General features: G+C 42.5%; 2 protein-coding genes across 6 annotated transcripts in view; one reads left to right on the plus strand and one right to left on the minus strand.

Annotated features, from left to right (window-relative positions):
• The window catches only part of csnk2b (casein kinase 2, beta polypeptide), a 68,960-nt gene extending 64,770 nt beyond the window's left edge, over positions 1 to 4,190 (minus strand). The window contains exon 1 of one of the 3 annotated variants that reach the window (XM_059970929.1): positions 4,042 to 4,190. The gene's annotated coding sequence lies outside the window, so the exon portion shown is untranslated. The remainder of the gene's footprint in view (positions 1 to 4,041) is intronic. The other 2 variants (XM_059970930.1, XM_059970928.1) reach the window with 2 other exon arrangements.
• A 21-nt stretch (positions 4,191 to 4,211) lies between these two features.
• The window catches only part of nfkbil1 (nuclear factor of kappa light polypeptide gene enhancer in B-cells inhibitor-like 1), a 35,899-nt gene continuing 24,815 nt past the window's right edge, over positions 4,212 to 15,295 (plus strand). For 2 of the 3 annotated variants that reach the window (XM_059970923.1, XM_059970925.1), the window contains exons 1-2: positions 4,212 to 4,349; positions 12,489 to 12,775. In XM_059970923.1, the coding sequence (XP_059826906.1) occupies positions 12,499 to 12,775 (277 nt within the window). In that variant the 5' untranslated portion in view covers positions 4,212 to 4,349; positions 12,489 to 12,498. Of the gene's footprint in view, positions 4,350 to 12,468; positions 12,776 to 15,295 lie in introns of all 3 variants that reach the window. The other variant, XM_059970924.1, reaches the window with a different exon arrangement.

Genomic DNA, 15,295 nt, shown 5'->3' on the forward strand with positions numbered 1-15,295 from the left:
TGACTTGAGTATAGTGTCGGAGCAGGACTTGCCCCTGTACCCAAGACACTCTGTCCATGTACTGTTCTGGGACCTGAGAGTACAATGTGGGATAGGTCTGTGGCATGACCCACTGTCACTGGATCTGCTTATGTTCCGCTCTACCAACTTAGAGCACTGTACCAGGGCAAGGCTGGAGTATGCCCTGAGGATGTTGGGTCTGGTGTGTCCTGGTCTGTGATCTTAAAGTACAGCACTGGAATATGACTGATTGTATCCTCCTGACACTACATCTCAGTGTGTCCCCTTTTGTGACTTCTCATTACAAAGCTGAGGTACCTCCTCTGCATCCCCATGAGAGTCAGTCTGGTTGCAATGCGCGCTGCTACCTTAGGGTAGCACTGCCACTGGTCTCATTCACACTGGAACTGGATGTGGGAACTTACAGTATTATGCCTGGGTAGGACATGTTTGTATGCCATGACACTAAGTGTGAGAGCATATCACACGGACAACATCAAATACATTGCTGCGGTAAGATCCTCCCAGGACATGTCCTCCTCTCATTACTACAATCAGAGAGAAGGTACACACAATGTGTAAGGAACAGCTTCTTTCAGGATGCCACTACTGTCTGTGTAATTTTGTTTATTTATTTCTAATTGCAGTTCATAATATGGCACTGCGTGGCATGGTAGTGATAATCAACCTGATCCTATCCTCTGCACACTAGCTCAGGGTGTATCCCGCATTGGCAGTCCACAAGTTGGACATGCAACCTGGAGAGAACTGGGAAATTCATCTCCTTAACCACCCTCCAAGTTAAGCTCTGGGCTTTGAAACAGGAACACAGAATACAAAACGGCATTAATTCAGCATGTGCTGAATGTTTTGCTCCTGAGGAAGGAAGCAGAAGTGTGAAATGGAGTGCAAGAAACATTCCTGGGAGGAAGGGCAAGGTTGCACGGGCACCCTAGAGCAGGGGTCGGCAACCCGCGGCTCCGGAGCCACATGTGGCTCTTTTACGTCTGTGCTGCGGCTCCCTGTTACTTTGGGAAATAATTGGTTGTGGCGACCCTTTTCCTGGCACATCCGAACCGACTCACAATTAGATAGCCTACGGGGGTTTGCGAGCAGAGCTTTGGAGCCTCTGCGCCATGGGGGGCAGGTTGAGGGAGGCTTAAAAGTGAGGCTGAAGATTTCGAATAAAGTTTTTTTCCTTCGACTGCAGTTACCGACTCCGTGTCGTAATTTTAGCACTGCATGTAGCACACCGCTACATGGTCAGTATTTAATTAAAATGTATTTTATGTTAGTTTGTTAGTTTTTGAAATGTAAATCTAAATTTGAAGATTATGGTGATCTTGTACAATCTAAATAAGATGTTGTGGCGACCCATTTCCTGACACATCCGAACCGGCTCACAATTAGCCAGCGTTCAGGCTAAGGGAGATAGCCTACGGGGGTTTGTGAGTACGTGTCTTTTGCAACATCCGCGCCCATGGGGGGGGCGGGTTGAGGGAGGCTTAAAAGCAAGGCTGTTTAGTTCGAATAAAGCTATCTTTGACTGCAGTTTACTGACTGCGTGTAGCAACCGCTACGTGTTTTTATCGCTGGCTGTCCAGAGGGGAGGTGCTGAAACACTTTGTCGCGTGTCTGGAAGAAGTGAAAACTTTCCTGTGCAGCAAAGGGCTCAACTTTCCTGAGCTGGAACAGCCAGAGTGGCTGGAAAAGCTACACTTCATGGTAGACATGACAGCGCACCTGAACACGCTGAACACAGCCCTTCAACGGGGTAAGGACGTACAGCCCTGCACATGTTGGAGAATGTTTTGGCATTCGAGCGCAAGTTGACGTTGCTTGCCAGAGATTTACAGAAAGGCACATTGTCTCACTTGCCCAATTTGAGAGAGTTCAAACAATGTCACGACATGATAAATTCGGAGTATTTACATTCTGCAATCATCGCAATGCAAACATCGTTTGGGAAACGCTTCTGTGAGTTCAGAGAGGAAAAAAACACATTATCCTTCCCGGTCACTCCCCTAAGCATCGATCCATCCCTACTGAATACGACTGCATTGTCAGGTGTGAGTCAACCTGAACAAGTATGATAAATATTTTAATTGCCTATTATTTTACGTATATTCATATGTTTTCATTGTTCAGTGAAATAGTCCTTTTATTTTTCAGGCTGACAGCTGGCTGATGTTATTTTTGATTTGCTGCTGGCGGCAAATTTAAGTTTGGCGTTTTTCATAAATACAAGAAGGACTCAAATAGACGTTGAGTATTTTACTTAAAAGTAACCTTTAACCTAACGTCTTTTTTTCGGAGTTCAAAATGTTTCTGTTGCATGCAGAAATGTAATTTCGTTTTCTCTGCAGGAGTTCATCAATTTCATAAATGCAACACATTATAGTTTGTTTATACATAGCATAAAGGCAAAACAAAACGTTGTATGCAGTGTTATTTCATTTTAAATGTCAAGCGGGTTTTGCGGCTCCCAGTGTTTTCTTTTCTGTGGGAAACGGGTCCAAGTGGCTCTTTCAGTGGTAAAGGTTGCTGACCCCTGCCCTAGAGAAACAGGATCTAAGTGCAGATCTGACAGATATCTGCAATAATTACCATAGAATAAAGAGACAGTTGTTATAAATCTTGTGCTGAGCAAGACGAAATTAGAATAAAGAAAGGCAAATGAGAAAATAAAACTTGACCTGAAATGGTTTTAAAAATAAAAAGAGGGAGATTGGACCATTCCTTTAAATACTCATGACAGACCAAAAGACAATATGTCGTACCATTTCTGATTTTACAATTAAAGCAACTGAAATTAAAAAAAAATGCAGATTTAAACAATGCATATAAATAAAGAAACTGGAAAACAAAATAATTGCAGATACTAATCATTTATCAGCTTGCAGTATTTTTCCACCCTCGGGACACTACAAAATGATCAAATACATGTATTTAAAAAAAAGGCTTAAATTGCTTTGAAATGAAAAACCTACGCCTAACCTCAATCAATGATCTTCCTAATAATTATTCTAGTTACATGGTCCAATATAAGGGTACTAATAAATACTCAGTATTACGCCTTCAAAAATCACGAGGTAAGAACGGTCATTAATACACCTGGAACGGAAATTGATGAAACCGGTGCAGAAAAGCAGGTACCTGACAAAAAGGCAGCAGGAAACCCCAACAATATCAGACTGTAGATCAGCGTCTAGATTCCACACATATTTATACGCGACTAGAAGCTGTTTTGGCACATAAGAGTCGGATTAACTACAGTGCAAAAATGTGGCCCCTGCTCGCCTTGGAGGGATTGGGGACAGACGGTGGAATGCGACTTCAGCCGTCACTGCGCCTGTTCACGATTGACCGTTCGGGCCGCTGGGATCTGTAGTCCAAAACTGACGTCACTAACGCCACCAATGCTTGCTGGTCTAAACCCGAGACTACAAGCCTCCCAGCTCCCTTTGCAGAAGCAGCATCGCCTTCACCTTCCACTTAATCGTTTGCAAAACTAGACAGACAGAAATGGCTTCCCAGAACATAAATAATGAATAATGTTACGCCTGTGTGACTAAAAACCCGTTCGTTATCATTACTGGCAATCGAATTAAACGTTCAATCTCCACGCAACAGCTATGATCCACACGGGTCAACCAATCTTTAGGAGCCGGAAGCGCGCGAACATTGATTGACAACGTGCTTCACCATCAGCGTCTGAACTATCTTCAGCTTCATCCTCTGATAGGATTAAACGGGAAGGAGGGACGGCCCACTTCATATTAGGTTGTCCCAGCTGCTCCCCCCCCCCCCGGGCCCCATGCCCCGTAGCAACACGGCCTAGCTCAAATAGTATCTCTCCCCCCCCCCTCAACACGTACAAATATTTCCTTCTTTCAGTTTCCCCTCCTAAAACAGAAAAATACTTCTACCTTCTTTGGCTAACGCAGCTCTCCAACCTAAATGGCTACCACTAGCCATCAGATGGGCATGCTAGTGGAATGCATTTAGATTTTTTCTAGAATTGGAAGATAAAATATTTACCAGATCCGAGTCGCTGCTTTTTTTAATGGAGTCGTGACAATTTTTGTGTATGCGCGCCGTGTGGATGCGTTGAGAGGGTCCGCTGTTCCCCGGATTGTCCTTAGTCCACGGTCGGCGCGATTACCTCCCCACCACTCCAGGCAGGCCCAATTTCCGGGCCCCTGACAGGAAGTGACGTCACCTTGGCAACCGGTGTAAGGAGGCCGCAGGCTCGAAGCGATGGGGAATTATTGATTGATTAGGATGGTTGCACCTCCTTCTGCCTCGGGATGGTTTAATTCGTGAACTCCAAGACCCTACGCACTAAGGTAGATGTTTGCTTTAAATATATTTCTCATCTCTAGTCATTAGAGAGGAGCCACTGGGCTGTTAATTCCTTGCAGCACTAAACTGCGGGAACTCAGCCGTTCGAGCAGCATCGGGGGGGGGGGGGGAGAGATTCGTAAAGCCTCAAAGTTCAAAGTAAACTTTATTATCAATGTACATATACGTCACCATGAATATCCAAGACATCTTTAAGGAGCGGCGTCCATTATTAAAGGCTCCCACCACCCAGGACATTCCCTCTTCTCGTTGTTACCATCAGGAAGGAGGTATAGAAGCCTAATACCCTTCCCTTGGACAACATCGGTGGTGTGGAGAGGGGAGACTTGCAGCTTGGGCAACTGCCGGTCTTCCATTTGAAAAAACCTTGTCCAGGCTTGTGCCCAGGAAACTTTCCAAGGCGCAAATCAATGGTCTATCGAGACTAACTGAGGCCTACACTAACGAAGCCGAAGTCAGCGATTCAGAAACAGCTTTTTCCCCTTTCCCATCCGATTCCTAAATGGACAGTATCTGTTTTTGCACTATTTTAATGTAATATGCAGATATATGCTATCTGTAATTGAAATATTTTCTATATTATCATGTATTGCATTGTATTGCTGCCGCTCAGTTAACAAATTTCACGACATACGCTGGTGATGTTAAACCTGGTTCCGGTTTCTGATATTCTCGTGGCATACTCAGTAAATCCATAGAATAAAAATTATAATGGGTTCAATGAAAGATCAACTAGAGTGCAGAAGAGAAACTGTGCAAATGCAAATATAAATAAATAACAATGAATAACCAGAATATGAGATGAAGAGTCCTTACAGTGAGATTATTGGTTGTAGGAATATTTCAATAATGGGGTAAGAGAGGGTAGTTAACTGCTTTTGTTCATGAGTCTGATGGTTGAGGGTAAGTAACTGATCTTAAATCTGGTGGTGCGCGTCCTGAGGCTCCTGTACCTTCTACCTAATGGCAGCACCAAGAAGAGAACATGGTGAGGATCTCTGATGGTGGATGCTGCTTCCCTATGACAGTGTTTCGTGTTGATGAGGATAGATACTTTATTGATCACAAAGGAAATTGTAGTGTTACAGTAGCATTGCAAGTGCACATATATAAATATTAGTAGGAAGAATCAAAAAATAAGTTTCCACAAACAGTCTAGCAGGAGAGGGTCATCACTTCCCCAGCTATAGGTTGACTCATTTAGAGCCTACCGGTTGAGTAAGAATGACCTCATACAGCACTCTTTGGAGCTAGGCAGCCCACACTATGTCAGACAGACAGACATACTTTATTGATCCCGAGGGAAATTGGGTTTCGTTGCAGTGGCACCAAGAATAGTAAAGAAATATAGCAATATAAAACATAAATAATTAAATAATAATGTTGATCATGCCAAGTGGAAATAAGTCCAGGACCAGCCTATTGGCTCAGGGTGTCTGACACTCCGAGGGAGGAGTTGTAAAGTTTGATGGCCACAGGTAGGAATGACTTCCTATGCTGCTCAGTGTTACATTTCGGTGGAATGAGTCTCTGGCTGAATGTACTCTTCTGCCTAACCAGTACATTATGGAGTGGATGGGAGTCATTGTCCAAGATGGCATGCAACTTGGACAGCATCCTCTTTTCAGACACTAGATGTCCACACCATTCCGGATAACCCTCCAGCCACACTGATGGAGCTTTTCGAAAACGCCCTCCAGAGTGTGTAAATTTGAAAACACCGATTGGGCAGTGTAGTGTGGACGGGGTAATCGGAGATTTTTAAAAACACTGTCATGGCTTGCTGGATGGTGGCATGCAGAGGATGAGAAACATTCTTCAGAATTGCCAGGATTTTCCATAGGGTTTTTGTTCTACCACAGCCTCCAGTATCCAGTTTGACTCCTATAACAGAGCCAGCCTTTCTAATCGGGTTATTGAGCCGATTGGCATCACCTGTGCCCCAGCACATCACCGCAATGATGATTCTACTGGTGACAACAGACTGGCAGAACATGTGAAGTAGAGGCCTGCACACTCCAAAGGACCTCAGTCTCCTCAGGAAGTAGAAGCCCCTCTAGCCCTTTATAGTACACAGCCTCCGTGTTGGTGCTGCAATCAAGTCTGTCATCCAGGTGCCTGTAGGTCCTCTCCACATCCATATCCTCACTATCAATAGTATCAGGAAATAGTGCAGTCTTAAGTCTTACTAAAGTCCAACATTGTCTCTTTTGCCTTACTGACGTTGAGCTGCTTGTACCATTTGACAAAGTCCTCCACCAGAGCCATGTATTCAATGGTAGGGAGGGCTTTACCCATGTTGTATTGGGCCGAATCCTTTTGTAGGATTTCCTGTTCTGAGGCATTGATATTTCCATAACAGGCCATGAAGCAGTGAGTCAATATACTTTCCACTACACATCTATAGAAGTTTGACCCACAATGTTGATAACTCTTGTGTTTTTGTTCTAATTGTGTTCTCTCTTGTACGAACTGTGGATGGTTTAAGTCTGCTTAGGGAGACATAAGAGACTATTGGTGTTGGAATCTGCAGCAGCATATGATGCAAAATTGCATTTATGGTCATCTGCACAAGTGCACGGATGCCTAGCTGCAATGAATAACTTACTTTCGGCAGCATTGTATATGCACCAATCGCAAGTAAAGCATAAACAAATGTGTGAGAACTCAATTAGAACAAAAAATCTAATTAATTGCTAAGTGGTGTTGGTGTCGCTTTACTGAGGCAGTGGCTGCCGTTGTGCTTGCTGGTTCAAGAACAGAATGGTGGAAAATGAGTAGCTATTCTTGAATCTGGTGATGTCCTTGCTTGGAGGAATCCTGACTGGAAACATTGTCTCCCTGTTTCCCTCTACAGATGCTGCATGGCCCACATCTTGTTTGTTGCTCAAGAAATGTGCAGATAGTGGAAGTTTTAAAACAAAAAAAGTACATGTTAGAAACACTCAATAGGCTGCATCCAGCATCATCAACTAGAAACATTAATCCTTGTAGCCTGGACTGCATCATCTGCTGAGAGAGCTCAGTGTGTCAGGCTGTATCTGCATAAGAAAAAGGACAATTGCTGTCTCAGGTCAGGACCTTCATCCAGTCTGCCTATATCCCTCCAGTGATGCTGCTTGTCTGCTGAGTTTCTCCAGCGTATCGTGTGTTACTCCAGATTCCTAGAACACTGGAAACTTACAGCACATTACAGGCCCTTTGGCCCACAATGCCATGCTGATCATGTAACTTACTCTAGAAACTGCCTAGGATTTCCCTACCACATAGCCCTCTATTTTTTCATCCTCTATGTACCTACCCCAGAGTCTCTTAAAAGACTCCACTGTATCTATCTTTACCACTTACACCAGCAGTGCATTCTATGCACCCGCCGCTATCTGCGGAAAAACTTACCTCTGACTTACCCCTTGTACCTACTTCCGAGCACCTTAAAACTGTGCCCCCTCATGTTAGCCACTTCGCCCCTGCGACAAAGCCTGTTGCTATCCAATCAATGCCTTTCATCATCTTATACACCCTTATCAGGTCACCCACTCATCCTCTGTCACTCCAAGGGGAAAAGGCCAAGGTCACTCAATGTATTCTCATAAGGCTTGCTCTCCAATCCAAGCAACATCCTTGTAAATCTCTCAGCACTTTCTCTGTAGTATTCACATCCTTCCTGTAGTGAGGTGACCAGAACTGAACACAGTACTCCAAGTGGGGTCTAACTAAGGTCTTGTACAGTCATAACATTACCACACAGCTCTTGAAGTCAATCCCATGGTTGATGAAGGCTAACGCATCATATGCCTTCTTAACAACACTGTCAACCTGTTCAGCAGCTTTGAGTGTCGTATGGACATGGACCCCAAGATCTCACTGATCCTCCACACTGCCAAGAGTCTTACCATTAGTATTATATTCTGTCTTCAAATTTGACCTACCAAAATGAACCACTTTACACTCATCTGGGTTGAACTCCATCTGCCACTTCTCAGCCCAGCTCTGCATCCTATCAATGTCCTGCTGTAACCTCTGTCAACCCTCCAGACTATTCACAACATCCCCAACTTCTGTGTCATCAGCAAACTTACGAACCTACCCTTCTACTTCCTCATACATGTCACTTATAAAAATCACAAAGAGGGGAGATCACAGAACAGATCCCTATGGAACGTCACTGGTCACCGTCCTCCAGGCAGATTACGAACCATATACAACGACCCTATGCCTTCTGTAGGCAAGCCAATTCCGGATCCACAAAGCAAAGTCTCCTTGGATCCCATGTCTCATTACTTTCTGAATGAGCCTCGCATGGGGAACCTTATCAAATGCCTTACTAAAATCCCTATATACTACATCTACAGCTCTACCTTCATCAATGAACACACACAAAATGCTGGTGAAACAGAGCAGGCCAAGCAGCATTTTGTGTGTGTTGTTTGAATTGCCAGCATCTGCAGATTTCCTCATGTTTGACCTTCAGTGTGTTTTGTTACATCCTCAAATAATTCACTTAGGTTTGTAAAGCATGACCTGCCCTTGACAAAGCCATGCTGACTATCCCCAATCAGATTACTGGTAGGCAGCTGTCAATTCTGGAGGATCATGGGTTTGTCCCTCTGGTGGACTGTGTCCTCTCCAGGGCACAAGGCTGGACAAGAAGATCTGAAGAACCGGCTGTGCCCGTGCAGTGGGTTCCCCCTCTCCACGTCACTGATGTAGTCCAAGGGAAGGGCAAGCACCAATACAGCCTGGCACTAGTGTCGTCATAGAGGTTGCCAGAGTGAAGTTTTAAAAACATTAAACTGCCTTAGGGACCCTGACTTCAAATTTCTTCCTCTAGGTTTAGTCTAAAGCCTTTTCCGTGGGTGGGTATGACTGCAAGGTAGCAGAGGTTTAAAATCAAGAGTTTTTCTTCGAGGTGGGCTGCCACCCAAGCTAACAAGCCCCACTTACCCAAAATCAGACTATGACTCTCGAAATGCTCATAAATCTTGCCTCTCAGGATCTTCTCCACTGAAGTAAGACTGGTCTATAATTTCCTGGGTTATCTCTACTCCCTTTCTTGAACAAGGGAACAATGTTTGCAACCTTCCAATCCTCTGGTACTTCTCCTGTCCTTATTGATAATGAAAACATCATTGGCAGAGGCTCAGCAATCTCCTACCTCGCTTCCCACAGTAGCCTGGGGTATATCTCGTCCAGTCTTGTCAACTTATCTGACTTAAAACCTTTCAAAAGCTCCAGGACGTCCTCTTTCTTAATCTCCATACACTTAAGCCTTTCAGTCCACTGTAAGTCATCCCCACAATTGCCAAGGTCCTTTTCCCTGGTGAATTCTGAAGCAAATTATTCATTAAGTACCTCTGCTACCTCCTCCAGCTCCATAACCTGATTCATCATATTCTCACACGGCTCATCCTCTTGCTGTTCACATACTTGTATAAAGCCTTGGAGTTTTCCTTAATCCTGCACACCAAGGCCTTCTCACGACCCCTTCTAGCTCTCCTCATTTCATTCTTGAGCTCCTTCCTGGCACCCTTGTAATTTTCTAGAGCTCCAACAGTACCTAATTTCTTGAACCTTGCATAACCTTTGCTTTTCTTCTTGTCTAGATTTTCTACATCCTTCGTACACCGTGATTTTTTTACCCTACCATCCCTTCCGTGCCTCAGTGGAACATCCTATGCAGAATGCCATGTTCCTCGAACATTTGCCACATTTCTGACATGTATTTCCCTGAGAACATCTGCTCCCAATTTAGGTTACCCAGTTCCTGCCTAATAGCATCATATTTCCCCCTACCCCAATTAAATACTTTCCCAAATTGCCTGCTCATATCCCTCTCCAGTACCATGGTAAAGGAGATAGAGTTGTGATAACTACCTCCAAAATGCTCTCCCACCAAGATCTGACACCTGACCAGGTTCATTGCCCAATACCAAATCAAGTACAGCCTCTCCTCTTGTAGGCTTATCTACATGTTGTGTTAGGAAACCTTCCTGAACACACTACTTAAACTGCACCCCATCTAAACCCCTTGCTCTCAGACAGACATACTTTATTGATCCCAAGGGAAATTGGTTTTGTTACAGTCGCAACAACCAAGAATAGTGTAGAAATATAGCAATATAAAACCATAAATAATTAAATAATAAGTAAATTTTGCCAAGTGGAAATAAGTCCAGGACCAGCCTATTGGCTCAAAGTGTCTGACACTCCGAGGGAGGAATTGTAAAGTTTGATGGCCACAGGTAGGAAAGTCTTCCTATGTTCCTATGTCCATGTTACATTTCGGTGGAATGAGTCTCTGGCTGAACGTACTCCTGTGCCTATCCAGTATATTATGGAGTGGATGGGAGACATTGTCCAAGATGGCATGCAACTTGGACAGCATCCTCTTTTCTGACACCACCTTCAGAGAGTCCAGTTCCACCCCCACAACATCACTGGCCTTACGAATGAGTTTGTTTATCCTGTTGGTGTCTGCTACCCTCAGCCTGCTGCCCCAGCACACAACAGCAAACATGATAGCACTGGCCATCACAGACTCGTAGAACATTCTCAGCATCGTTTGGCAGATGTTAAAGGACCTCAGTCTCCTCAGGAAATAGAGACGGCTCTGACCCTTCTTGTAGACAGCCTCAGTGTTCTTCAGAAGATGCCAGTCAATATTAGAAAAGCTAAAATTACCCATCACAACAACCCTATTATTACACCACTCCAGAATCTGACTCCATATCTCCTCCTTGATATCCCTGTTACTATTGGGGGCTCTATATTAAAAAAAACACCCAATAGAGTAATTGTCCCCTTCCTGTTTCTGACTTCCACCCACAATGACTCAGTAGACAATCCCTCCATGACCTCCTCCTTTTCTGCAGCTGTGATACTATCCTGATTAGCAGTGCCCAGAGGAAATGGAGAATGTACAAACTTGTTATAAACAGTGACAGGAATAAAATTCCAATTGATGTCACTGTAAGTGTAGCCCCATTAGTTGCTATTCAAATTCTTCATTATTCATTCCTGGTTGCTTTAGTGCTTGCGTTTATTTGTTAAGTTCCTTCTGTGTTAAGGTTTCTTGTTTCCAATCCAAAGTAGTCCACGTGATACTTGAACCTCTGAGTCACATGGCTGTTAGATAACAAGCCAGGTTTGTACATGAGCCCGGTGAAGGGGTTACTGAAGCATGACAATGCCTCTATTTCCTTTGGAGTCTGCACACATTCAGCTCGTCATCAACTTTTATAGATGTGTAGTGGAAAGTGTATTAACTGGCTGCGTTATAGCCTGGTATGGGAACACGAATGTCTGAGTGGAAAATCCTACAAAAAGTAGTGGATCTGCCCAGTACATCACGGGTAAAGCCCTGCCAACCATTAAGCACATCTACATAAAATGTTGCCATAGAAAAGCAGCATCCATCACTAAAGATCCTCACCACCCAGGCCATGCTCTTTTCTCGTTGTTGCCATGGTGTAGAAGGTACAGGTGTCTCAGGACACACACCAATAAGTTCAAGAACAGTTACTACCCCTTGACCATCTTGAACAAAAGGGGATAACTACACTTATTCTATTGCTGGTGTTCCCACAACCAATGATCTCACTTTAAGGGCTCTTTATTTTGTTATTTCATGCTCTTGTTATTTATTGCTATTTATTTATATCTGTATGTGCGCAGTTTGTTGTCTATTGATCCTGTATACAGTCACTGTTCTATAGATTGCTAAGTATCCCTGCAGGATAAAGAATCTCAGGGTTTTATCTGGTGACATATATGTACTCTGATAATAAATTTTACTTTGAACTTTAATGGAGGACTGTTGAGGATGTGGAACTCAGTCCTTTAGGGAGATATTGAGGAAGGTTTAAAGGGGAGCTTAATGAGAGGGGATGGTGGAATGGGATGGTGGGAGTGGGAGAGAAGACATTTAGAGGGGATGCACATGGAGCATAAATACGAGGACCGATTGGATGAAATAGTCTATCTTACTACTCTGAATACTTACTAATCCTGGCCATTTGGGGTGCACAGTGTCATTGCTGAGTGATGCTTTCATTACAAATAATTGTATTTGGGACACTTTTCAAGCAGTTGCTTATTTCTCAGTGGCTTTTATACCATGCCAGGGTTCGGACCATGGCCGTGCTTTCCCAGAAACAGAAGAGGTTGCTGCGTTACGTGGAGGAGGGCAGCATCCCAAAGCTGAAGTCCTATCTCCGCAAGCACCGGCTGCTGCCAGTGTCGTTTACCGGGCGGAAAGGCCGCACCCCACTGCACGTGGCCTGCGTACGGAGGGAGGGCGCAGCCGCACGTCTGCTGCTGAGGCATGGAGCTGACCCGATGATCCAAGACCAGAGAGGAAATACTCCACTGCACCTGGCAGCCAGGGAGGCTGTGAGGAAGGGAAAGAGAGGTAATGTGGAAGTAGGAGAGAGTCAAAGATATTGGGGAGGGGGATGGGTGGGCAGTGAAATTTGATGTTTTGTTCAACTGGAACATAATCAAAGACCCATGCACCCTGGGCGTTCTTTCTTCTCCTCCCCCCTCAAAGCCCATACCGCCAGGCTGTATCCCACTGCTGTGACTCTCGAATGGGCCTCTTGTACAGAAAAGTGAGCCTTTAGCCTCACAATCTACCTTGATAGGATCTTGCACTTTATCGTTTACCTGCAATGCACTATTAATAGTAATTACACTTTATTCTGCCTTGTTATTGTTTTACCTTATTCCAGCTCAACACACTGATCTGTATGAACAGTATCCAAGATGAGCTTTTCACTATCTTGGAAAATATAACAAATGTAAACCAAAATGAACACCAATTATTGTCTTGTACTGAGCTACAGTGAAAGGTTTGCATGCCATCCAGATAGATCATTGCATCTGTAAGTACATCGAGTAGTGAACATGGTAACAGGATTAGAACCAGGTTTAATATCACGGGCATATGTCCTGAAGGGGCTCAGTTTACAACTTTCTGCAGCTTTTTCTGATCCTATGCAGTGGCCCCTCCATACCCGATGGTGATACAACCAGTTAGAATGCTCTCTACAGTACATCTGTAGAAATTTGTAGTCTTTGGTGACAAACCAGTTCTCCTCAAACTCCTAATTACCGTAGATTCCAGACTACAGAGCGCACCTGATTAAAAGCCGCACGCTCTAATTTTAGAAAGAAAATCAATTTTGTACTTGTACAGGCCGGATTTTAAGTTGCAGGTGTCCCACGTTGTAATATGAGATATTTACACAGAAAGATATTACACGTGAGGATTTTTTTAACTTTTAATTAAATCCGTATGGTAACATAAACAAATACATATTGCAAATGCTTTTTTTCCTTTCTTTTCTTTCTTTCTAAATCTTTTTATTAATATTAGTAATATGGACAGAATACAGATGATATATTGATAAAGAAATTACCAACATACACATTCCATTACATATGAAAAAAAAGCATACATAATAGTTACAATATAAATGAGTTTACCAAGACATAAGCCATAAGATATATGTATGGGCATAGTAAACCTAAATATTTCATAATGTATAATATAAAAAAAACAGAAAAAAGAAAGAAAAAAAACAAAAAAAAATTTATATAATGCAGAACTAGCTAATCTAATCTAATAACTATAACTAATAAGTAATATAAAAGAAAAAAAAAACAAAAAAAGAGAAGGAAAAAAAAAGCGGGCTGTTTATAATATCTCACAAAAATAAGTATTCATCAATGCCGTCACTTCCGGTCCTCTCAAAATACATAAGCTAAAAGCTGGGAAATCAAATGAACTTGGCACAGGGTCATATTACATCACATGAAAATGTTGAATAAATGGTCTCCATAACTTTTCAAATTTAATAGAAGTCTCAAAAGTACCACTTCTAATTTTTTCTAAATTTAAACATAACATAGTTTGAGAGAACCAATTAAATACAGTGGGAGGATCAATTTCTTTCCAATTCAACAATATCTTCTAGCCATCAGAGTTAGAAATGCAATCATTCGACGGGCTGAAGAAGATAAATGCAGTGAGTCTAACATTGGTAAACCAAAAATTGCGGTAATAGGATGAGGTTGTAAATCGATATTCAAAACGGCAGAAATAATATCAAAAATATCTTTCCAATATTTCCCCAAAAATGAACACGACCAAAACATGTGAGTTAAAGACGCAATTTCAGAATGACATCTATCACAAATAGGACTTATATGAGAGTAAAAATGAGCTAATTTATCCTTGGACATATGGGCCCTATGTACGACCTTAAATTGTATTAGTGAATGTTTGGCACATAACGATGATGTATTAACTAATTGAAGAATTCTATCCCAATTCTCACTAGAAATACTAAGACTAAGCTCTCTTTCCCAATCCTGTTTAGTCTTATAAAGAGGCTCTGAACGTATCTTCATAATTATATTATAAAGTTTTGAAATAAGCCCTTGTTGAAAAGGGTCTAATTCAAATAAACTCTCCAAAGTATCTGAAGGCACAAAATTTGGAAACGTAGAGAGTACAGAACTTAAAAAATGTCTAATCTGTAAATATCTAAAAAAATGAAATCTCGGCAAGTTATATTTGTTGGATAATTGTTCAAAAGACATGAAACAATTATCTAAAAATAAATCAGAAAATCTTAGTAATCCCTTAGTTTTCCAAGCCGAATAAGCTTGATCTATAATAGAAGGGTGAAAAAAACAATTAGATACAATAGGACTATTTAAAACGAATTGAGTCAACCCAAAAAATCTCCGAAATTGAAACCATATACGCAATGTATGTTTAACTATTGGGTTGTCAATTCGTTTCGGCAATTTAGAAAGAGCAAAAGGGAGAGAAGTCCCTAAAATAGAACCCAAAGCTGATACCAATTTAGTTTCTAAACTCACCCAACAAGGGCCAAAAGATCCACCCCAATCTTTCAACCAA

Source organism: Hypanus sabinus, chromosome 5 (genome assembly GCF_030144855.1).
Source record: "Hypanus sabinus isolate sHypSab1 chromosome 5, sHypSab1.hap1, whole genome shotgun sequence".
Taxonomy (NCBI): domain Eukaryota; kingdom Metazoa; phylum Chordata; class Chondrichthyes; order Myliobatiformes; family Dasyatidae; genus Hypanus; species Hypanus sabinus.